The sequence below is a fragment of the Epinephelus fuscoguttatus genome, linkage group LG17 (assembly GCF_011397635.1).
Source record: "Epinephelus fuscoguttatus linkage group LG17, E.fuscoguttatus.final_Chr_v1".
NCBI classification, from domain to species: domain Eukaryota; kingdom Metazoa; phylum Chordata; class Actinopteri; order Perciformes; family Serranidae; genus Epinephelus; species Epinephelus fuscoguttatus.
In genome coordinates, this window is record NC_064768.1 from 8,787,384 (window position 1) to 8,812,352 (window position 24,969).

General features: G+C 40.2%; 1 protein-coding gene across 2 annotated transcripts in view; it reads left to right on the plus strand.

Moving 5' to 3' along the window:
• The window catches only part of LOC125905328 (glutamate receptor ionotropic, kainate 5-like), a 369,618-nt gene that overhangs the window by 243,080 nt on the left and 101,569 nt on the right, over positions 1–24,969 (plus strand). For both annotated transcript variants that reach the window (XM_049603257.1, XM_049603258.1), the window contains exons 5-8: positions 3,906–4,071; positions 8,462–8,640; positions 12,614–12,667; positions 21,455–21,616. In XM_049603257.1, the coding sequence (XP_049459214.1) occupies positions 3,906–4,071; positions 8,462–8,640; positions 12,614–12,667; positions 21,455–21,616 (561 nt within the window). The remainder of the gene's footprint in view (positions 1–3,905; positions 4,072–8,461; positions 8,641–12,613; positions 12,668–21,454; positions 21,617–24,969) is intronic.

Genomic DNA, 24,969 nt, shown 5'->3' on the forward strand with positions numbered 1-24,969 from the left:
GTCACATCTGGCTCCAAAACATGAAACATTGGGTGTTAAAGCCTTCTTTGTGGATTTTAAAGGGTTTCACTTATGTTTAACCATTTTTCTACTTCAGTAAATTTACGTGAGTCCATCTCCTTCTAAGCTCCTAACCATCCTGATATCTGCTTGCTTTGCCTGACAGGTCTCATATTATTGGATTCTCTGCTCGGATTTAAAATAAGCTCTTCATATCAGAGTGAAGCCCATCTGAGCTAATTACAGTTTACCATTTAAACCTCTGCAGGTGTGAGCTCGGGTTAAATCACTGAGCTGCGGATCACACAGGACATTTTGGCCCCTGACCTGATCCTTCATTCATCACTGATGTGATTCATTTTTCAATTTGTTGTTAATTTTTCAGATTAGATACAGACACTGTCAGTCACAGGATTTTTGCTCTGTGGAGTCTGAATTGAAACAGAGCAGCTTTAAAACTCTGTGTCTGAAATAAATGAGAAAAGCTCTCAGTCTGGTGTTTGGTAAGCATTTGGTGCAGACACAATCCATTTTTCCCACTGGTAACTTTGGTAAACTATTTTGATTATAAAAATAAGGAACAAATAACAAATAGTTGTGTATCGCTCTGTACGGACACTGAACAAACACTTTCCTAGGAGGCAACAGGTCATAACAGGCTATAAAAATGTCGTTTGATATGAAATTGACAATACCAAAATACACAGAATGATACAAGATATTTTTTTTTGCATCAGGAGGAGTGTTATAATTAGTTCCACCTTGACTATATTCAAACATTCAAAGCATCTGAACATTTATGATCTCAGTAATCTGCACTTCTGGGGAATGTAGGCATGCTGGATGTAATTTTATTCAAATCCCCACCAGCAGTGGAGCAACACCAACACACAATCTTTCTTTGATACACAACTCTCCCCCTCTTGCTGCTGTAGCTGTCCTGGAACCTGCAGATGGATTTCTTAGCTCCGCCGTTTTATTTGTGTTCGTCATAGTGTGACTGAATCAGTCCGCTTGTTGTACTAACCTCAGCACGTAGCTAACAGCATAGGGCTAGAAGTGTCTGGGGGGAACATAGCTTGTTCACATGTATTCGACATTACATGCATCAATCTGCATACTATGTATTCTGTGTGGGTCTATGTGTAACAGACCATGACCCCCCCTACTGTGACAGCTCAGTAAGAATATAAAAAATGGTTACAACCCTTGTAAAAAATATTTTTTAATGCTACAATTAGCACTGCAGTCTCTGCCCCCATAAGTCATGGGCCACCAGAGGGTACTACCACTAGGTAAGGGACTTGTGGGTGCTAAAAACTACAATGTGGTTCAGCAACTAGATTTAGAACCACATTTAACTTCTGCATGGGTTTTGTCCATGGCTGTATAAATAGAACTGGATACAACATTGGCAGAGGAGCCTCGTTCACTTCTATGAAAGTTGCAGGAGCGCATGAAGTCAGAAAAGTTTGGCAACCTGAGTATAAAATTATTCTGATCTTACTTCTGAGACTTCTGCCTCCTGAGCAACTAACTTGCAGTTTAGCCATCGACTGAGTTGAATGGGGATAAAATGATTAATACTGTGCCTCTTATAGACTTTCAAACTGTTATCAGACCAAATAGATCAAATCCCGGTAGTCAAGTGAGTCATTTCAGGGGGGGTTTAATGCACCCAGAAAGTATCCACGAATTTACAGATGTCTCTGAAACAATTTAACTGTACAGGAAAAAGTCTTTTTTGGCCCAGTGGCATCATGTGATGGACCAAGAAATTGTAATTCCACAGACTGGCCAATATGTCAAATTGACTTCAAAGCCTGGCGCTGTTTCCGGGGGCTTGGTCCTATCCTTTGTATCCTTTTGTTGAAATTGGCTTTGGCTCCAAACTGTTTTCCAAACACTGTTGTTTGTGAAAAAAATAATAAAATAATCAAAACCCAATGTGTTGGAGTGTGTTGAAGTGGGAACCCTTCTCTCTACCTCAAATTGGTTTTAGACATTTGATGAAGGTAATGTTACTGATGTTTAGGACCAGAGAGGTCAGTGGGGCACGTTATGGTGAAAAGAAATAGTACGTACCACATGTTGAGTGGCAAAAGTCTTTATGGTTGGTCTGAATGGCCCTACTTGACGGCGAGTTGAAAAACTGTCTGTCATAGGTATGAGAAAGATACAATAATCTCTAAATACACTCATGGAAATAGAGGTGCTAACTTGAACCATATAGAGTTCTTCAGCTTGTTTTATAAAGGTTCCACTTGGAACCTATTAGAAGGTTCTACCTAGAATCCAACATAAAGGGTTATACTTAGAACCATCTGTGATGGGTTGCACCCAGAACCCCCTGTGAGAGGTTCTACAGAAAACCCCTCTATGGTGCAACTGTTTCACGTGGAACCCTCTCTGGTTATTCTGTTCAGAACCTTTGTACTTTCTAAGGGTGCTAACAATCCTTTTTTGTTCCAAGGGTCTCATTTAGAACCAAACCAGGATGGCTTTAAAACATAGTACCTGACTGCATTATCCATAGATCTCTCTCTCCCACTAATCATGGTTTTCGTGTACCAGGTTAGTCTCCTGCCACTGAAACCATGCCCAGCAGTCTTGGTCTTAGTGAGGCTCCTAAAGGACCAGAGCTGATGTTGTCTAGTGCAAAACACAACACAATGGTTTACAATCATCTACATTCAAAAACATAATTTGAATCATGGGAAACATTCGATTATTTGAGGGTGAGCATCTTTTAACACCCATGTTTTCAGTAACCCTTGAAGAACTATTTCTTCTGAAAAAGGTTTCTTGTATGGTTTTTAATGAAACCATTAGATTTACGAAGAACCCTTAAAGAACTCTTTCTTCAAAAAGGGCCTTCAGAAGCAAATGGTTCTGTGTAGAACTTCAGCCTTTAAGGAAGAAATCTTTGGAATCTTTATTTCTAATAGTGCACAGGGATACCATTGCCCAAAATCGGACTGAAACAGGATACTTTGTTAGAGCTCATCGTGTTCTGGTGGGGTACCTGAACACTACCCAGGTTCCTTCAGTCCAAAGGCAGATTAGGTTTTATGTTAAGGGAATTTCTGGAACCAGAGTTCCTGGGTCCCCAGAAAAGTTCCTGTTTAGGTTTGGCCACAGAGGAAAAAAAAAAAAAAAAAAAAAAAAATCACTGACTTTATCGTTTAACTGATCTTCCCTTTAGTTCCACCATGAGGTCAAATCTGATGAACAGATAGTTGAGCACAGTCATGCCCCTCAGAAGATGACTCCTTTTGTTTTGGACACTTGCTGGACTCTTTTCTGTTTTGTTAAAATTACTACATTTCTTCTTTCTTCCTCTTCCTTTCTTATCTTCTCTGAAATATCCATACATCCTTTGATATTAATGTTTCATCTGAGTGGAGATGAACACAAACTCTCTCTATGATTCCTGCATGAAACACTTTTCTAATATCACTGATGGTCTGGGCTTTGCTCCATTTTCAGATTTTCTTTTTGAAAGCGAACAAAGACTCGATTATCAGCGAGCATCGGAGTCTGATTAAAGCTTCCATTTCTGTTATCTGAACTTCCCGTAAAGCCTGTAAGGTTTGATGGGTTTTTTTTTCAAACATGTGTTCTCTTGATTTCATCACCTTTTCTTTATTTCCAGTTTCTATTTCTCAGTCATTTCCTTGTTTCTTCATCTTTTTTTCTCCTAACTTTTCATTTACTTTACTTTTGATTCCTGTTCTAGTCTTGCCCTTTTCCTTACATTGCCTTTTCCTTTCTTTTATCATACTTTTATTTTCTCTCAGATCATGAAGATAGGCCCAAATGAAACCCTGAAGCTGACAAATGCTTTTCTTTCCTTTAGTTTTTCCCTCCCAATAACTCTTCTTCCTCCTCCCTCCTTCACTCAGATTCCTCACGTGAAGATCGGTCCAGAGGAAACTCCGAAGCTCCCCTACCTTCGCTTTGCCTCAGTGACTCTTTACCCGAGTAATGAGGACCTGAGCCTGGCCATTGGATCCATCCTGCGCTCCTTTGGCTACCCGACAACCAGCCTCGTCTGTGCCAAAGCAGAGTGTGAGTCCGTCTGTGAAGTGTGTGTTTGTGTGTGTGATGTCCTCCATTTCCTCCTTCACATCTCTTTATTTCCACAGTTTGAAGGTTACAGTGCAGCCTCCTCCACTCCAAGGCTGAAAACATTTAATTTTAGAGCTGCTCTTACCTCCTGCTTCTGGCTGGTCATTTCTGTGCTTTTATCCATCTTTTCTCAAGAGGTTTTTTTCCTCTCTGGTAACTTTATGAGCCCAACTGAATCTCCTTGTTCATCACTCATGTTTATCTACTCTCCTCTGAATGTTCAATCACCTGGTGTTGCTCTGCTGGACTTTGATACTTCAAGAAGTGCTGAGTGGCTGAATGTACTGTACCAGGGACGGTCAGGTTTTGTTCACATCAAACAGTAGTGTTCAATGAGATTTAGGCCTGCCATGATACTGTAATTACATTATCGACTTATCGTACAATACAAGGAAATGACTTTGATTATTTTGCTGACCTTGATTATGCCCGTTGCTGTTACATGCAGGTTTGTTAAATCATTTTAGCCAATGTGATGACAGAATTAACAGCAGGGTTTGCAAAAGGTATGTAAAAGGTACATCATTTTTATATATACTTTCTTGTATCAACAATGTTAGTTACTTTTTTTAAAGGTTTTTTTTTTTTTTAACTTCAAGTCCAATGCCTGAATATTACTAATAATTCAAAAAAAAAAAAAAAAGAAAGAAAAAAAAGTGCTTTTAGAAGTGGTTTGGAAAATTCCACAGGTAAACTGCTTAATTGGTAACAGGTGATAGTATCATTATTTGATACAAAAGGGGCATCCTCCAATGGCTCAGTCTTTTACAGACAGCGTGAAGTTCACCACTTTGTGAAAAACTGCATGGTCATTTCAACAGTTTCAGAATCTTTCTAAATGCACAGTTGCAAAGAATTTAGTGGTTTCACCATCTAAAATTGATAATAGACTCAAAAGATTAAGAGAATCCAGAGAAATCTCTGCATGTAAGGGATGAGGCTAAAAACCAACATTGAACGGTCCAATCATTGCATTCTGTTTTTATGCCTCCACAGTGGTGATAGCCGTGGCTGGAGGCATTATGTTTTTGGGTTGTCCATCTGTACCTACACTCACCTGTTTCATATGTCTCATCCTTAGACTTTGGTGGTCATTGGAAAAAGGTCAAGGTCACTGTGATCTTGTCTTTCTCATTCACGTGAACGTGACATCTTAAGAAAACCTTAATTTCTTCAAATTTGCCACAGACATAGACTTGGACACAAGTATGAACTGATGAGATTTTGATGGTTAAGGGTTAAAGGTCAAGGTTGCTGTGACTTTACATTTATATCATTCTAGTGAATGCAATATCTCAAGAACAGTGTAAGGGAATTTCTTCAAAATTGGCTCAAACATTCACTTGGACTCAATGATGAACTGATAAAGATTTGGTGGTCGTAGGTCAAAGGTCAAGTCTTTGTAACCTCATCTATCTCATTTTGAAAGTCATATTTCAAGACCAGCTTGAGAGAATTTCTTCAAATTTGTGACAAACTTTTATCTGGACTCAACAATGAACTGGTTGGATTTAGATGGTGAAAGGTCAAGGTCAGTGTGACCTCATAATATTTTTTTTTTGGCCATAACTCAAGAATTCATATGCTTAATATGACAGACTTCAAACAAATGTCTAATAGGATAAAATGATGAGATGATGATATTTTATATCTAAAAAGGTCAAAGGTCAGCTTCACTGTGACATCATAATGTTCTGCATAAAACACTTTTCTGGCCATTTTTCAATGTCATATCTCAGGAACAGAAGGGGAAATATTTGGTTGAATACATTATTGGTGACACTAATCTTGGGTGTCCACCTTGAAACTGTGTTGATTGTATAGATCTTCTGTGCTGCAGGGGAGAAGATGTGTGTAAAGCATCCATGTTTTCACAGACATGGATGACAACTGTAAGAAAAACTTAACTGGTTTGGGTTGTATATTATCATTATATCAGAGGCTTAAAGTGTAATATCATTTATCACAATTATTTCTGGGACAGTATATCGTCCAACAAAAGTAATTATCACGACAAGTGTCAAATAAGAGATCAGGAGTCCCAGAGATAGTCTTTAGTTCTTTTCTTGAAAGAGCGCTGTTGGGTGATTATTTTATGTTTGTTGACTGTAAAACAAGGACAAAAGCTTGATGATGATCTATCATTGTTAAATTTACTGGGACAAGTAGGTATAATTTGTGTTATTTCTGCTTGAAACACCGTTTTTTGTGGGCTCCACACATTCTCCTCTCTCTATTCTTTTTGGCGCACTTCCATTAAAACAGTCCCAATTCACATGTCAATGTTCACCTAAGATGAACCCATTCACTAATTGCTGCAATTGATTTTGCTGTAAAATTTAGCAGTTTTAAATGCTGGTGTGACCTTCCCTTTCCTTGGTTTCTCTTTTCTCTTCTTCCCTTTGCTTCCTTCCTTTACTCCTCTTTCCCTACTCCCTTCCACATTTCCTTCATCGATCTCCCTCCTGTTTTTCCACCTGACTGGGCTGCCCTGGCTCACTGTTTTAACACTGCTCTGCTCTCGCTGCACACTCTCTCTCAGTCTTTAGCCGTACCCTCATCCTGTTAATGCCAGTGTTTAACGGGCCTGTAATGTTGTCGTGAACGTTGCGGTCGGCCAGTTAAACCCCATGGTGTTGTGATGAACGCTTTATGGTGCCGATTAGATGAGACACGCCTGCTGCTTCTGTCAGGGCCGGACGAGGAGACGAGACGAAGGCCGACCGGCCCTGAATGTTAAAACTGAAATGATGCAATAGCAGCAGCCTTTCCTAAAAGTTACCCAGAAAAATATTTTAATAATAAAACTTTATCATCTTCTTTTCAATGAGTTAAAAGTCTCCTCCTAAATGTATGAATAAATTGAACCAAATATCAGTGAATCCAGGCTTTTTTTCTGGACAGGTCCAAATTGATTGTCTGTGGGAAAATTAATGGACTTTCAACATAATCACCTTTATAGCCGTCTGTTTATTGCAGCTGCTCAAACCTTTGAGAGAAGAGATGGTTATTTGTCTCAAATGAGTACCATAAATTTCTGGGACTTTTTATTTACCAAGTCCAAGCAATCATTTTAGTAAACAAGGTAAACATCGAGGAAAGATTTATTTATGGACTCCTGTCTCTTCCTCACAGCAGTCCTGAGTGTTTTAACAGTTTTTACCATAAATCTATGTTGGGAAAGGCTGACATATTTATTGATGTGTTTTAGTCAGCAGTTGCCAGAGGAAAATGTTGGCATTGTACGTTTCTGCAAACCACAAATATGTTAGATTTGTACATTTCATATCAACGCTTCTAAAGTGATGTAGTGTATAAGCTGACTTTGTTACCCAAGGTGAAGGGGATGGCGTGACACTTAGATGAGACACCTGCCAATCTGCAGATCACTTTTCAAGACCAGAAACAACAAAACCAGTCATGATTTTAGTGAGCCATTGCTGTGTTTCAAGCGGCTCTTTGGGCAACAAACATGGTTGTTTTTTAGTGATCCAAAGCTGTTTTCAGCAGCTTTTTGGCCCCCAAAAACCGATGCTTTCTAGTGACGTCTAGCTTTTCTTTTCAGCATCTTTTTGGCCACCGAAAACTGATGCTTTCTAGTGACCTGTAAAAGTTTTTTGTTGCAGCTTGTGAGACCAAAAATGTGGGTGCTTTTTTGGGGGGCATGTCTGTATTTACAGCAGCTTTTTAGCCTTAGACATGTATGTTTTTAATGGGACTTGTCACTGTGTTTCTGGCAGCTTTTTTGCCCCCCAAAATTGATGCTTTTTAGTGACCCATACCTGTTATAGTGTAGTTTTCAGACCCCCAAATGTGGCTGTTTTCCATAGTGGCTGTTTTCCATTGTGCTATGTTTCCTGCAGCTTTCTGGGCCCCAAACATGGGTGTTTTTTGGTGACCCCTGGCTGTTATTACAGCAGCTTTTCAGTCTCCAACTGGGGTGTTTTTTAGGGACTCTTCGCTGTGTTCCTGCAGCTTCTGGGCCCCAAAACGGGCGATTTTTTTACAACCCGTTGCTGTTTTTCAGCAGATTTTAGCCCCCCAACATGGTGATTGTTTTTATAAATACATTTCCTGTAGGGATGTGCACTCAACACCTCGTATTTAAAGCCAAAACATGTTGTTTCTCTAACCATTACCAAGTGGGTTTTGTGCCTAAACCTCACCACATATTAACCACAGCCTTGTTGAAACGTGAAGTTTCAACATTTCTGCTACATATTAACATGTAAATGAAATGTGTCCATTGTTTGCAGAAAAATCGGGTTGGTTTTATTATATGTTATATGCTTCTGTCACCCACTTCCTGATTCTTGGCTCCACACCGTAGGCCTGCTGCGATTGGAGGAGCTGGTCCACCGCTTCCTCATCTCCAGGGAGACACTGTCGGTGCGAATGCTGGACGACAGCCTGGACCCCACCCCCTTGCTGAAGGAGATCCGTGACGACAAAGTGGCCACCATCATCATCGATGCAAACGCCTCCATCTCTTATCACATCCTTAGGAAGGTCAGGATGTCAAAGGTTTTATTGATCCTCACTGACTTAACTGTTGAAAGCAACACTGCCAGGGCTGCATCACCTTCTCTTTGAATATCAAAAGTTATCCACTGATAGTTTCACAGTGCAGACTGGAGCTGCAATTTTAATGCAGCATGGCATCTCATGATATGAATAGTCCACAATGTAAAAACTGTAATACTGGCCAAGAATGGGCTCAGCTGAAATTAGCTGCCAACTCACTGACTCCACAGAAGCCAGTGGTGGAAAGTAAATATGTACATTTACTCATGGTAGCCTGTAGTTTGGCTTTAGGTTCCAACCATCTTTGTCTTTTTAACCTGTTGATGCTGCTCAGTCAGTTTGACATCCTGGATATATCCTTCAAACACATTTTGTAGACTCCACTGTCTGCTTCTCTCTGGACTCACTATTTAATTTTTCCAAAAATACACTAATATTTCATCAGGGAGTGCAATTAGCTACAGTGTGGGCTCCATGCTTACTCTGACAGCTTGTTAGCCCATCACAAAGGGGCAGGGCTTAGCAAATATTCTGCCCCCCACCCGCGCGCAACTCTCAAGAGGGTAAGCGGTTATGAAAATGGATGGATGGATGGGTGTTATTACTGAATTGGTGGAACTTTGATAGCAGCTTTTCTTCAATAAAGGCAAGTCTAATAATACGGCAGGGAGTAAAGTGAAAGCAGAAACAGCTTCAGTGAGATGTTCATGAAGAGCTGCAGACAACAGGCTCCTACTGCACCTCTGCAAACAGCTCACCTCCAACAGGTAAACTTCTTTTACCTGTGCTGCTGTGGAACAAACATGCAACAAAATTAACAGGGGACTTTAGCTGTGGATCAGCCCACTACTTTTAAATGTCATCACTCAAGACAAGCAGTCATCAGTTTAAGACACACCTTCAAGAAGGTAGCCTTGTTGTAATGGTAATGCAAATCCCTGCTGTGCTGGGCTGACCGCCCAAACCAAGCCATGCCATGCCATGCTATCCCATGATTGTTGAAAAGGGGTACATGTCTCTAAATAATGTGCCCATGGAGAAGCATGTCCAAGGAGAATAAAACTGGTCCTAGGACCGGCCCCTGAGGCACTCCATACTTCAGAGAAGAAAATAAGGAGAAATGGACGTTGAGAGACACAAAACCTCCTGTACATCAGATAAGATGAATTAATTTAATTTAATAGTTTTATTTTTTTAAATAGTTTATTCATAGTTTTTATGGTTTATGTAGAATAAGTATATAATTTGGTATAGAGTGCTTGTGACGCCCCCCCCCCCCCCCCCCCCACAAAAAAAAAAAAAAAAATGGCAAATGGCACCATTTTTTGATTTTAATGTGAATTCATTTTGTTAATAAATACAGGTGTAGTTCTGCAGTGGCAATCTGAATCAATCGAATCACCCGAAATAAAGAACCACTTCAATAAAAAGGCCCCTGAGCAGTGCTGCTCCTCTGTCTTTTTGAAACATCTTTATTTTCTGCTTTGTGTGTCTGTTTCTTCCTCTGTGGTGGTTACAGAGTAGAACAGGACCTTCAGACACGGGTTGGTTTCCTGCCAAACTGGCCAGTAGAGTCGACAGATTTTACAGCCTCAAACTAAATCTACCAGCTCTTGGCAGGTTGTAATTTCACTCTCTGCCCAGTAACCTTGGAGGTCCGAGAAGTTTTGAATACAAAATAAAAGCGCTCAGTAACTCTGTCATGTTTGTCTTTTTTTTCCCTATAAACTCAGCTCCTGCAGGCAGAACACAGCAGAGAGAAGCTCACAGTGTGTGGAAGGTTAATGGATTAATAACAGAGTCAGTTTGAAGGTCTCCGCTGTGAGGTTGCCAGTTCCAGTCCCAGCCTGGCTGAATATTTGTACTGGGAGAGTTGTTCTATCAGGTTCTGCATGCAAACAGTGTGAAGCAGCAGCTGCTCAGAGGCAACATGCAGTCATGAACACAGGAGAGAGCTGTTTGTTTCTCATCTCAAATCCACAGTCAGTGCTGCTCATTTTTAGGCATGACCACCTTCGTGCAACAACCTTAACCACATGTTTTTATTGTAACCATGACAGCAGAGCTCTCCTAACCTAAACAAAAATAGGGATTTTAACCCAAACCACAATCGTTTTCACCTATTGGAAATATTCTGTTTGGTGTAGGAGAGGGTTGGTGGAATAGAGTGTGCAGGAGGCAGGGCATGATGCAAAAAGTATGCTGCAGAAATCACCGGGTTTTGTTCACAAAGCCAGTTTGTAGTTTGGTCTTTAACGACTAAATCTCTTGCCGTGTCTTTGATATATATATGACAATTTTGGTATCAACTTTTACCGACAGAAGTCCTTGAATGTAGTTGTGTGGGAGGACGCCGGAGAACCTGGAGTAAAACCATTCTAACCAAGCCTCGAGGAACAGTGCTGGGTTTGGGTTTGGTTGAATTACAACTTTTGGGTCATCATGTGCCATTTGACCCAAAAAGACTTTTTTTTCCATAGACTTTCATTGTGAAAGAGACACCTGTAAATGAATGCACAATTAAATCATTTTAACCTGATTGAAGTTAGTCGACGGTAGGGATGGCCAAATGAAGCCTCATGAAGTATTTTCTTTATTTTATGAGCCCACTAGAGGGCGCTCTTGGTTTGTAGAGAGAGGCTCAAAGAATGGCAATTCAGTGTGCTTCCAACCTTTTGTTGAACAGAAAGTGCCATCTAGTGGGCTCATAAAATAAAGAAAATGCTTCATGAGGCTTCATTTGGCCATCGCTAGTGGAAAGCTAAACTGGAAGTAAGCTGCCCATCCTGCAGAAGTTACCTGCTCGGCAGCTAAAAGTCTCTAGTATGCTTGATCTTTGGGCCAACAGTGTGAAAGATCTGGGTCATTTTATAATCTGGATGTTGAACTTTTAGGGGTTATGCACCACTGAGCAACTATCACTGAAACAATCAGGACCCTGCCTCCAACACTGTATCCAGCTCTCTTAAATGGCCATGTTTATTGTTTGGTGGCAACCTCTGGTGGCTGCAGTAATTATGATGGGAGCAATGAAGGAAGTTAAAGAACGTAATTTTAGTATAAAGAGCATCTTATTTGCAGGACATATTTATGTTCTAATGTCCCCAAAAAAGAAATGTTTTCAATAGGTCTGTTTTTGTTATTGTTTATATTAGTCTTTTATTTATTATGGTTTTATTGAGTAAAAAATATAGTGTTTAAAGGTAGCTTTGCAAGTAGCAGGCTACTTTTGCCATTTTCTCATAGCATAACTTACTGTATTTCTCTGGGGATAACCCATATCCACAGTATAAGACTTATAACCTCTAGTAATGTCCATTCCATTGAGTGATAACATCTGAAACAGATGTGCTTGCTGTATGGGTTCGACAATGCTAAATATCGGGTAATAGAGAGTAACTTTCTTAGGACAGAGTTTGGGCAAGAAGTCAGACTGATCACTGTACTGCTTGCAGGTGAAAAGATGTGGAGACATCCCTGTTGAATTCTGGCTATGTTTGACTGAACGTGTTTGGATGTCTGGGTTACATATAACCACAAAACCTCCAAACCATTATAGTACTACGATTATAGACGTCTAGACGTTTTTTCATCACATCAGAGCAAACTGAGCTCTTTCAGCTGTTGCTCTGCTTCTTATTATTACCTCCCCATACTTTTCTGAGCAGCTTTTCATCACTGACAGCTCCTGTAGTTTTATTCTGGGACATAATCACTGTTTCATGTTGTTAAAGAAGCAGGAAGGCTCCAACATAGAGTGTCAGGATGAGACATAATTGTCTCCAATTTAGGACAAACTCCAGTGAGCAGGAGGAGGGACATAAAACAGATGGTTCCCTTGTTTTTTTTTTTTTTTTTAATAAACTGTGACTCATATTTCCTTAGATAAAGTTTTAAGATTTGTACTTCCTGTTTCACGGCACTGACATTAGTTTCTTCTTCTTCTGGTGATCTGCAGGCAAATGAGTTGGGGATGACGTCAGCCTTCTACAAGTACATCCTCACCACCATGGTAAGAGCTTTGTCTTTTCAGTCATCATGACGCACTCATCATCCATTAAACTTCTTTTCCTCTTTTATTCATCCTCATAAAGGCAAGGTACTTGTCTTTTTTTGTACAATTACAGGTGCCTCCCTTTTTTTCTTTCCTTCACTGTTAAACCTCAATTTCTGTCATCTCCTTTCTTTTGTCCGAATCTATTTATGTAATTTTCATTTCCTTAATTGCATTTACTTTTTTCCTTTTCTTAAACCCCTCGTCTTCTCTAATTTCCTTGTCAATGTCTTTCCTTGTTCCTTTTTTTCCCTATACTACCTTCTTTTAACTCCTTAAATTCCCCTTACTTTTTATTCTTTGTCATCCATTGGCTTCCTTCATCTCCTTCTTTCCTATTTCCTCCTATCGTGTTATTCTTTCCTTTCCTAAAGTGCATCATCCCTTTTTTCCTTTCCTTTTCACTCCTAAGTGATCTCACCTTCCCTCGTTGCTAAATTCTGTAACTCTTTTGTCCTCCATTTTAATTATTTCCCTGTCTCTTTTTCTTTTCTTCCCCCACAATTTTATTTCCTTTTCTTCACCATCCCTTTACATTATTTCCTTTCCTATACCTCCTCTCTGACTCACTGCTCATTTTCCTTTAATCTCTTATTTTTGTCCTCACCCCCTTTTTTGTTTCCTTTCCATTACTAAATATCTTCCTCCCTCCTATATTTTGTCCTTCCCCCCTTCCATCTCTTTCTGTACCTTTCCTTTCCTTTCCTTTCCTTTCCTTTCCTTTCCTTTTTTTTCTCACAATCACCTATCATTTTTCTGTCATCAGTTTCTCCATCTCACCATCACCATCTTTGTTATTTTGTTAGTACTAAACCAATCTTTTCACTTGTTTAAGGATGCTTATGGATCACATCCTTCTCTCTCACTGCACTCTTTACCCATAACTCCTCTCCTCCTCTCTCTCCTCTCATCAGAGATGCACACTGTTCCCGCCGCCGTTTGTCATCATTATAATTTTACCATCCGGTGTTGTGCCCTTGTGCAGAGAGACTTTGCGTGGATAATAACTCGTCTCAATCTCCGCCTCATCTCTAAACACCGTTATGTCACGGACTTTAACGGAGCTGTTCGCAAGGGCACTTCACGCTGTGCTCAGAAACCAAGGGCGAAAGTGCCGTTCTCCCCCCTCCAGCAGAAGCCTGGATAGCAACCAAAAGTAAAATTATTCCCCTACTTCACCACTTCCACACACTCCTCCATACACCTGCAGCACTGTCTTTGACCTACCTCTAACTTTGTATTAAACACGCTCTGCTGACTGTGACAAGACGAGAAGGCTTCTGACGCCAGACGTTATGTAGAGTTCACCACCGCTGTTTGGCTATGAGACATCTGAGGGTAAAGATGGAAAAACTATACAGGAAATAAGATGCCAGAGGCTAAAGTGTTTACATCCAGGCAGTTATCTCAGTTAGCTTGCTAAAGTATCACTTTGGTCAGGAGGGGCCAAGTTTATATGTTGTGTTCACAAACTAACCCCAACTCCTGCAAAGAATGCTTTTAAGAGTGATAAAATATCTCCACTCCTCTTAAAGTTGCACTTATCCCAACTTGTCAAAAAAAAAACTGCTTTGTCAGTGGACTTTCATATCTAGATATATCATGGGGTATCCTCCTGCGTCTGTTGTTGACATTCCAGTACACTGTGTCAGTTTACACTTGTGTAATGCATTGTGTCTTTTCAAATATACTTCAGTTCTCACAGGAAATGTACAGTTTCTGCTTGTTAGATGCATGATGCAAGATGCTGTCTTTTTCAAAATAGACTTACAATATCAGTAAAATTTATTTCCTTGTGCAACAAAAGCAAGTATTCAGGTTTTTAAGAAAAACATTGTAGTTTGGCTCAACATTCACATGTGAAGTGAACACTGGGCTACTGAGTGAAAGTCTGGAGTTTGTTGGACCCATCCAGCTCCCTTCTCATTCACCCTATAGGGATTTTCCAGGCAGCATTACAAACTGACGCTTCTCAGTGGCATATCATACTGCCACAAAAGGTACCTTTTTGCATTGGTGTCTGACGCCAAAATCACTGACAAAGTGGCAGTATTTGACAAGTTGGGATTGAGAATGGGCAGGTTTGAAAGATACATGAAGGATATCAATCTCACTCAGCAAAGAAAATAGGTGAAAAAGATAAAGATAGAAGCTAAAGCTTAACGTTTAGATGACAGCGTAACTGTGAAACACCACATCATCTGGCATTCAAGACAGAAGACGACGAAAATAAAGGGAAATTTCACAGATTTTGAATAGGTTATATGTCATCACATTGTGTGCAGAAAACAGTGTTTTGGTTCTCCTGTGCTGCCAGCACCCTGACCCCCAGCAGATACACACAATGTCATGACACACAGCTAGTTGGTGAAGTTTATCTGCTTCCCTTCACTGGTTCCTGTAGAGCAGGGTCGGTCTTTATTCAGTGTAATAATAGTTAAAAAACAAAAGTAGTAGTAGGCTGTACCTTCAGTAGCTAGCTACCTTGTTAGCTCATCCTGCACTTACTAGGGTTTGATTTGGGTTTTGAAATGGAGAAAAAACACATGTCTCCTTCCAACCTCTCCATGTAACAAGTGTCATTGTTGCACCTGTCACAGGCATCATGTTCAGCTTAAAATCTTCAAATCCAGCCTGAAAATGAGGGAAATCTGAAAAGATTGTACAACCCTTGTCAAAGCTGGCCAGTGCTATGCTATGATCGTCCAGCCTGTGCTCAAGTGGCCAGACTTAGCAAAGTGTCAGTTGAAGTTTTTAGCCTCTTTGAGCTCTTAGTTTTGGTTTAACGACTCATTTCATGACTGGTTTTGATCTGGCTCAGTTCTTAGTGCTCTCTACAGACACTGAGGCTGACAGAAAATGTGGCTCCTATGTATCATTATTAGCTGTTCTAATGAGGGTCAAAGCAAACATTAGATTAAGTTCATTAAATTCCAGCTAATTGACTACACATTTTCTCCAGAGTGATGCCATCTGGACCTCCTTTAATTATTTGCATGATGGCGTCCCGTCAGGTCCCGTATGTTGGTCTGTTTGTCAGCTGCTCCACCACTTTGGTCTTGATTATTTACATCTTATGTAGCACCATCATCTGATCAACATATTAATCTGTCCATAACTTCAATTCATGTTCAAATACCTGCAGAACTAATGCCATTCCCATCAGTCTCAGCTGTAGCTATATGTACAGTATATATAAAAATAGACAACATGACAGCTCCCCAAACGTGAAGCCAAAATATCTGGATCACCATCTGGTGGCTGGCTGCAGTATAGGTCATAAAGCCTGCCTCCTCCATATTGGCAGATGGGACATGGGCCAAACTAAAAGATCAGAGTACATGTCAAATAAGTTTTTCCCAAAGATGGTGTCTGTCATTTTAAGCAGTTCTTATCACTCTGATTTATGGTCAGCTGTTTGTTTTTCTGATAAGTTTGGTTTTGACTTGTTCTATGATGCTATGAAAAGGGGGTTCGACGTTATGATTGACAGCTATATGCGCCAGTGGGTGTTTGCGATCAATCGCACTGCTGCCTATTGGTCAGATGGGTGTTTGGGCGGGAACTCCACACCCTAGTGATAGTTACTGCACAGAGTCTGGCTCCACATGACATCACTAGTGCAAGATTACAGCAGCCGTATCCAGAATATTTTGGTGGTAAGTGAAGATGTGTCATCCATCTTTATATACAGGATATGGTTTTGTGCTGATTAGCAAAGATTAGCATGCTAACATTCTAAATCAGGATGGTGACCATGATAAACATTAACCTTGTTAAGCATTAGCATGTTATCATTGTCATTGTGACCATATTAGGATTCATTAATTTTCTGTAAGTACTTATCCAGTTGGGGGTCACGGGGGAGGGCTGAACTTATCCCAGCTTGGGCGAGAGGTGGGGTACACCGTGGACAGATCACCAGACTATCACAGGGATGACACAATAGAGACAGACAGTGATTCACGCTCACATTTACACTTGTGGCAAATTTAGAGTTACCAGTTAACCTAGCCTGCATGTTTTTGGACTGTGGGAGGAGGCTGGAAAACCCACGCTGACACAGGGTGAACGTGGTGGTTCGAACCCAGAGTGGGGTGTGTCGCTGTGAGGCGACAATGCTAACCACTGCACCACCATGTTAGCACACCGAAGCTAATATTCTGCGTAAGGTAAGTATAAAAGTTCATCCTCACAGAGCTGCTAACATGGCTGTAGACTCCCAAGAGCAGTGATGTAGCGGTAGCTGATGAGGTGGGTGTACTACAAGGTCGATGGATAGGTTACTGAAGAGGAAGTAGATGTACTCTCCTGTATATTCCAATGGCATTTTGGCTGATAGGTATAACCTAGACTCACTGTTTTTCAGACATCATGATATTCTGAACAGTTAACCTTTTGACATAAATTATTAAAATAAATACTCCCAGGTCATGAATCAAATATAAATCTGTGTCATCATTTTTGCTCCCTTTTATCATTCGACCACACAAGAAACATCTAATTGATTAATTTGAAATAAATCAGGGTGAGTTTCCAATGTTTGTTGCAGCCGCACAAACATGGCAGGGGGAAGGATTTTCTGACTGGAAGCTCCAGGGTTGGGAGAGCCTGTTTTAGTAAAATACTATTTTCAGGGTGATTTTAATCATGATAAGGCTCAATAAATATATATAAAAAACAGATTACAGATTATTTAAAAAAAAAAAAAAAAAAAAAAAACCTGGAGAATGTGTCTCATGGTAGTTTCTTTCATGATTTCTCCCACATAATAGATCCAAAAGGTGCCAGTCAAATTTGTTTTTAACTGGTAAGACCCAACCCCAGAGATGAGGTGTGCAATCACTCACCACTAGCCTACCATAAACTTTAAATACAAGCTTAGTCCCAATTAAATGTCCAGTCCCTTTTACCAGCCTGTTGTGGCTACACATTTTGTCAATAAACTCCTGTGTCAATTAGACACCTGGTCTGGTTGCCAAGCAGTTCTTTTTCATAGAAATTCTTTGGATGTATAAAACCGGAATGTTGACTACCCACCTCAGCTAATATTAGTTAGCTCTTTAGATTGTACATACATATAAAAACTTTTGTCAGTTTGGAGATGCTACACATCTTTGGCTTGATTAGATTCTCCACAATTCAAGGTTTCAGTTTATTTTACTGAAACCATTAGCGCCACAAAATAATTAATTCACATTTACTGGCATGGTAAACAGGAGAGACAAAGAAAAGTGGTGACACATTACCTCTGAAGTGGTAATAAACTTAGAATATGTGTTGGTTCCTCAACAACAGGGTAAGTTATTCATATTCCACTGGTCTGTGCGGGTCCACTGCACTGATCAAAAGAATCAGGGATTTTCATAAACATTAATCCAAGTTGCAAATATTAATATATTAACAGGATAAAGTGGTGGTGAGTCAGTACGGCAGGTGCTGTCATCCTCGGATGCTGTAAAACGAGTGTCTTAACTGTCTCTTTTTGAAGCACTATCTGTCTGAGCTAAATCAGATGATTCATAATTGATTTGTTATTCAAAGCCTAATTTTTTTGGAACGAATTAAAGGCCTGTCACAAATACTATGTTCCAGACTGACTATAAGCCAGGAGGTGAGTTTCAGAAACCAGAGTTCTCTAAACTCTGGATGAAGCAATCAGTGAGTCACAGATATTGATTAATAATCTTATCCAAACCCTGCAGATATATGATGGCCATGTTCTCCTGAAAAGGGCAGGAAAAATCTAAATCTTACTTATTGCTCTTTGAAACCCACACAAATCTGAGACAGACACTGTCACATCCTTTCTTCAGGGAGCTCTGACCTTGTCCCGCTCTCATCGTCTGCTGAAAACCAGCTTGTTTCTAAATGGGCGTCCCGTCTGAATTGTGCTGCAGTCACAGCATCACCAGTGTCCTTCTGGGATACTGTTGCAGTGTTTCCTCCCTCAGCAGTGCTGGCCCCGTCGCCGCGACTCCTCCAGCCAACTGCTCTTTGTCATGGCTGGCAGGCCCACAGTCTGACTGTGTACTTGGCTGTAGCTGGAATTGATTTGGCAACTGTCGACCACACCAGCGGCAACAACAACAAAAGCAGCAGCAGCCGCTTCCCGACAGGCTGGGATGTGGTTAAGTAAATAAGTGTCAGAGGGATTCAGGGGAAAAGGAAATTAACCTTACACACAGGTTAGCAGTTGTCCTAAACAGCTGGTCAGAAAAGGTTCCACGGTCTGAATACTTCTTGGATGTGTGACTGAAGCTCTGGGCTTTGGACCTCGATGGTGAATTAAAAAGCAACTCTCCCCTCCAACACCACATACCCTCTACAGACAGTTTCTGCAGACCGGATAGAATCTGTGCCAGAATATTTTTAACCACGCTTGAGTTGCAGCCAAATGATGATGGTGGCAGTTCGTCCATCCAACACTCTGGTCAAGAGTGAGACATGTCGACAAACTACTTGCTGAATTTCTCTTTTTCTCCTTTACCGAATCAAAAGGGAAAAGAAACAACAGTGAAAATGACATGAACAAGAACAAAGTAACCTGTTTCCCATCTCCATGTCCCAAACAACCCTATGTATTCAGAGCAAAAACAAATACACCACCAAAGCAATTGTGCAAAGAACTGTTCAGTGTAAAGGAAATTAAGCGCTATCGGCGATATCGCTGGTAGGTTTCTGTGAAATTAGCTGGACAGTAAATCACAAGGTTTTTACTTATTCCCTGACCTTTTCTCTATCACCACCATGAGGAAAATTTCTATTTGTACCAAAGAATCATCAAAAAAAGGTCAAAACTATGGGATAAGAGAGCCAATAACACTCTGAAAAGCCCTGATCAGACCTGTATTAAGGTGAAAGTTTGTCAGACCCTAACAGGTTTAACAAACTCAACAGAGGAGTGAGCAGAGATGGTGTTAATAAAGTGCAGTTTGTACCACCCATTTTAATGTTAGCACTCAACTGAATGGACATTATTAGTGGTTGTCAGCCTCATACTGCATTGGTTAGAAGTAGGTTCAGAACGCCGTTATCAACGTATAAAATGATTGTCATTCCTTGACATCAGGACATACAGGAAATATACAGTTTGCATACAGTCTCTTTCAAAATAAACATGCTATGTTTTTTTTTCCTTTTACAACAAACACACATGGTCACATTAAGGCAACAATTGGGTTTAGGAACCAAGAGCAGGGTTTGGCTTTACATTAATATGGGAAGCAAACTCCATCCTCCCAGGTGAAAGTCAGTAGTTGTTGAACCAATCCACCACCCCTCCTGCCAGCCTTACTTGGACTTACGCTGCCTTAGCTTTGTTTGTTGTCCCACAGTATTTCTACCTGACGCTGCCTGGTGTCGTTTAACAATAACCGTGACTGGCCACTTATCATGCCAGTGTTAAAGGACAGCTTTTTTTTGGTGTGTGATGTGGGAAGTCACTGACCAAGTGCTGGTATTTGACGACTTCGGAGTGAGACTGGGTTGGCAAGTTAATTGCAAAGTTTTGGTTGCTTTACAAAGTCTAGTTCAGCGTTTGGTTAAACTAAAAGACCCTATAAGGAATCTGATGTTCTCTGTTTCCTAAAAAGTATTTTTGTTTGAATGGTTTTAAGCCTGTTTTGTGTTAGCAAAAATTAGCATTAGCATTACCAAGCCAGCTATGCTAGCAGCTAGTGTTATCTCCACACTCTTGTCCAAATATGTCACTTCTGGCTCCAAAAAACCATGATGGTGAAGGCCAAAATGCCAGACTTGAGGCTTCAGAATGGGAGTCCACAACCCATTGTGTGACATCACTGTGGCCATGTCCATTATTATCATGCAGTCTATGATAACCACTGATAACGCCTATTCATTCAATTGTAAACACTCACACATTTCTGAGCAGACGTTCAATCAAGTAGTTTCGGTGTAAAGAGTCGGTAAAGTAGTAGGTATGTACTTTGACTGTTTCAAACTGTTTCCAGTAGGTATGTACTGCAAAGAGTTGTTTGCAAAGGTAGAATAGGAAATAAAAATGTCTGTACAAGAGTTAGATGCTGTTTAGCAAGTGAACATTGTCAGTGGGAGCATGTTAGCATGCTGAGCCAAAGTACAGCCTCACGGGGCTGCTCACATGGCTGTAAATTCAGACTCTCTGTTTTTTATAAGGTGAAACCCTTAGGTGAACTCATCTCTTCTGTCTGTATGTGCAGGTTGTAGTGTCTGTTTTAAACAGAACTTTGTCTGCGTTCTCTGCACTTCACAGCTGAAGCTAAATGTTTCATTGCCGGCATCTGTTTCAGAGCAAACACAAACCCTCCAAGGGCTGAGCAACAGTTTGATTCTGGTTTGTTTCAGCAGCAGAGCTCAGCATGACACCAACTTGCCTTCAAGGACTATTTGAAGTTCTTTGAAAGTCCCCAGTGTTTGATGTCCATCTTTTTTTAAAAAAAAAAAAACAAAAACTTTTTTCTCTCTGTAAGCCTGCTCTGAATTTTAAAGTTGAACTTGACGTTGTGCAGCCTACAAAAGAAAATCCCAATCAAGTCCTTTGTTTGTTTCTGTCCCCTTCTTCCTTCTGCTTTTCTTTCATCCTTCACTTGTCTCGAATTTCCTTCCCACTGTGATCTTAAAGGCTTGTTGATTCTGCAGCTCACAACTCCAACAAATTGATAACATACATCACATAAGACAGACAGAGGATGTAGCTTTTTTCCCCTTATTCTCCCTCTGATGTCTCTCTCTCTCTGTCTTTAGGACTTCCCTCTGCTGCGGCTGGATGATGTGGTGGGCGATCAGTCCAACATTCTGGGCTTCTCAATGCTGAACAGCAGTCATCCCTTCTACCTGGAGTTCATCCGGAGCCTCAATTTGTCCTGGAGGGAAGGCTGCGATATCAGCCCATACCCAGGACCAGCGGTGAGACACACATGTATTCACAGAGTCGGAGAGTTAAGCCTATCTTTAACCAGTTTTTTTTTTTGTTGTTTTTTTTTTTTAAATGAGGCAATTTATTAATGAGGCTGAGGGTTCAAAATTGTGAAGTATCACCAACCATTTAGTTTTGTTTTTAAATCAGCTACCAAACTTGAGAGCAGCTGAGGGGACTGAAATGTTCTTTAAAGGGACAGTTCACCCTAAAATCAAAAACTACCTTTCCCGCCCATTGCGTGTAGTGTTATTTATGAATCTAGATTATTCTGGTGTGAGTTGCCAAGTGTTGGAGATTTCGGCTGTAGAGATGTCTGCTTTCTCCCCAATATAAAGGAACTGGATGACACTCAGCTTGCAGTGCTCAAAGTCCCAAAAAAAGAAAAATAAAATAAAATAAAAATACATTTGAAAAACTCAACAGCAATGTCTCTTTCCAGAATTCCTGAGCAAGTTACTATATTATTAGGCAGAAGGAAGTGTGAATCTAGTGATTACTAATGATGTTACCCAAGGGAAGCATATATAAAGTGAATAGAATTGGTCCAAGCACAGAACCTTGTGGAACTCCAAAACAAACTTAAATAGTATGTGAAGATGATTCATCGTGAACATGAACGAACTGAAATCGATCGGATAAATAAGATTTAAACCAGCGTAGTGCAGAAACTTTAAGGCCAATTAAATGTTTCAGTCTCTGTAGTCGAATTTGATGGTCAGTTGTGTCAAATGTTGCACTAAAATCTAATAAAACAAGTACAGAGATGAGATCATTTGTAATTTTAACTAGTGCTGTCTCAGTGCTATGGTGCACTCTAAATCCTGACTGAAATTCCTCAAATAAATTATTATCATGGAGAAAATCACACAGCTGGTCTCAAGGATCTTTGACATAAAGGGAAGATTAGATATTGGTCTATAGTTGGCTAACACCTCTGGATCCAGGGTGGACTTTTTAAGGAGAGGTTTAATTACAGCTACCTTAAAGGAGTGTGTTACGTAGCCTGTTATTAAAGATATATTGATCATGTCTAATATGTGAGTGTTAACTAAAGGTAAGACTGCCTAGTTGGGATGGGGTCTAAGAGACAGGTTGATGGCCTGGTTGAAGAAATCATTAAGGTCAATTGTTGAAGAGAAATCTGGGAGAAGCTATCTAAATATATATTAGGTCTTACAGCTGTGTTTGAGGTTAGATAGGTAGGCCTACTATCTGAGGACAGGAGGTCATGAATTTTGCCTCTAATAGTTAGAATTTTGTCATTAAAAAAGCTCATAAAATCATTACTGCTAAGGGCTAAAGGAATACAAGGCTCAATAGAGCTCTGACTCTCAGTCAGCCTGGCTACAGTGCTGAAAAGAAACCTGGGGTTATTCTTGTTTTCTTCTATTAATGCTGAGTAATAGTTTGCTCTGGCATTGCGGAGGGCCCTCCTATACATTTTGAGACTGTCTTCGCAGACCAAATGATTGTACAAATGATATTTGTTTTCATTTTCGGGTTTGGGAGTTGTACCAAGGAGCGAACTTTCTTTGTTAACTTCTTTTTAAGAGGTGCTACCGAGTCGAGTGTTGTTCACAGTGAGCCTGCAGCGCTACTGACAAGATAATCAATTTGGGAGAGTTTAAAGTCAGTACAGGAAACCTCAGTTACAGAGGGACATGGTATTAAATTTAAAGCCGATGGAATAATTTCCTTAAATTTTGCTACAACACTATCTGATAAGCACCTATTATATTAACTGTTGCTGGGTGGTGTGTAATCAAATGGAGAGAAATCAAAAATTATTCAGTAGTGATCTGATAGAGAGGGATTCTGTGGAAAAACTAGTAATTCCATACATCAGAACTAGATCGAGGGTGTGGTTAAAACAGTGAGTGGGTTTATGTACACTCTGGCTGAAGCCAGTGGAGTCCAATAATCTGATAAACGCAATAGCAAGGCAGTCATCATTAACGTCAACATGAAATCGCCGATAATAATAACTTTATCTGATTTAAGAACTAAACTGGATATAAACTCTGAGAATTCAGAAAAAATTCTTAGATTCTGGTTTGATTGCATGTTGTGCAGTTGTAGTTATGCCTTTTCTTTCCCCACTCTTCCACTGGTCTTTGTCTCTGTTTCTTAATGCTCCTTCATAATGAACGGACCATCAGGACAAATCAATCTCCTCAGAGCTGTTTGTCTCATTTGCAGCTCTGTTATCACCCGGGACATAAAGCCTGAGCAGACAGCTCTAATAAAGATAATAGTAATAACAATCGAGTTTGTCTCAATCACTGCATACGCCATCATCATGGCAGAAAACATCCCCTGGGGATTTATTATTACTCATATTTATTCACTTAAGGTGCTTGAAAGAGTTGAACAGAGCCATAAATATGGTTGCTTTGATTGTAATGAACTTTATTATTATTGTGATGATTATGGTCATTACTTGATGAGCAGTAGATGAAGAGTTTCGGTCTTAAATGGCTGCTGGCACAGAATGACATGGAAAAAAACATTTGAACAAACCATGATGTATGAGTGGTCTTACTTTATGTATTTATTTATTTTATCATTATGAGAAAATGACTATAAAAAAATTAAGCAGTAAATGTATCCCTAAGTTTTAGTTAGTGCCTTCGATTTTGTCTCAGCCTGTTGTGGAGTCCCTATTTATGCTGGTGGTTCTCAAGCTTTTTCTGTCAATCCTACTGCTAGCTCATCTAGCACCACTGAGCTAGCTAGTGTTACAGGTCAGCCGAGGAGGACACCATTAATGTTTACGTCTCAAGAGCATGAGCCTTTCATCCATGAGTAGATGCATGCTGCCTTTTGTGGGTGTAGTTTGGTACAAAGAAAAAAGATCCAATGTGAACCTACTCACAACCAAGCAGCAATCTCCAGGGCTGAAAAATGAATTCAAGTGCCAAAAACTGTAGTTCCTCTAATGGCCACTTGAGGCTGGTTTGAAAAATGAGACAATCCCCATAGACCTCCATGTTAAAATTCCCTATTTTACATCAGAAATAAACATGTAAAGCGTCTGGATGGGGGACAAATTTTTATATACTGTAACTCACCTGTTTAAATGTTGTTGCTTTGAGTGACTGGCTATAAGCAGATAGGGTCCTCGGCCTCTCAGTCAGATCCACCCCTTGCTTCCCCACAGCACTAGCCTCTTGCCTAAATATGGTCACTTCTGCCGAACTTGGCTTCAAAACCGGAGTCCCCAAACCAATAGGTGATTTCATGGTGGCTGTGGCCTTTACTTTATATAGTCCATGCTCACAGCAAGGTTTGTGGTTTATCTTGAGGATCTGGATCACGATTTATAAGGGACATTCTGATG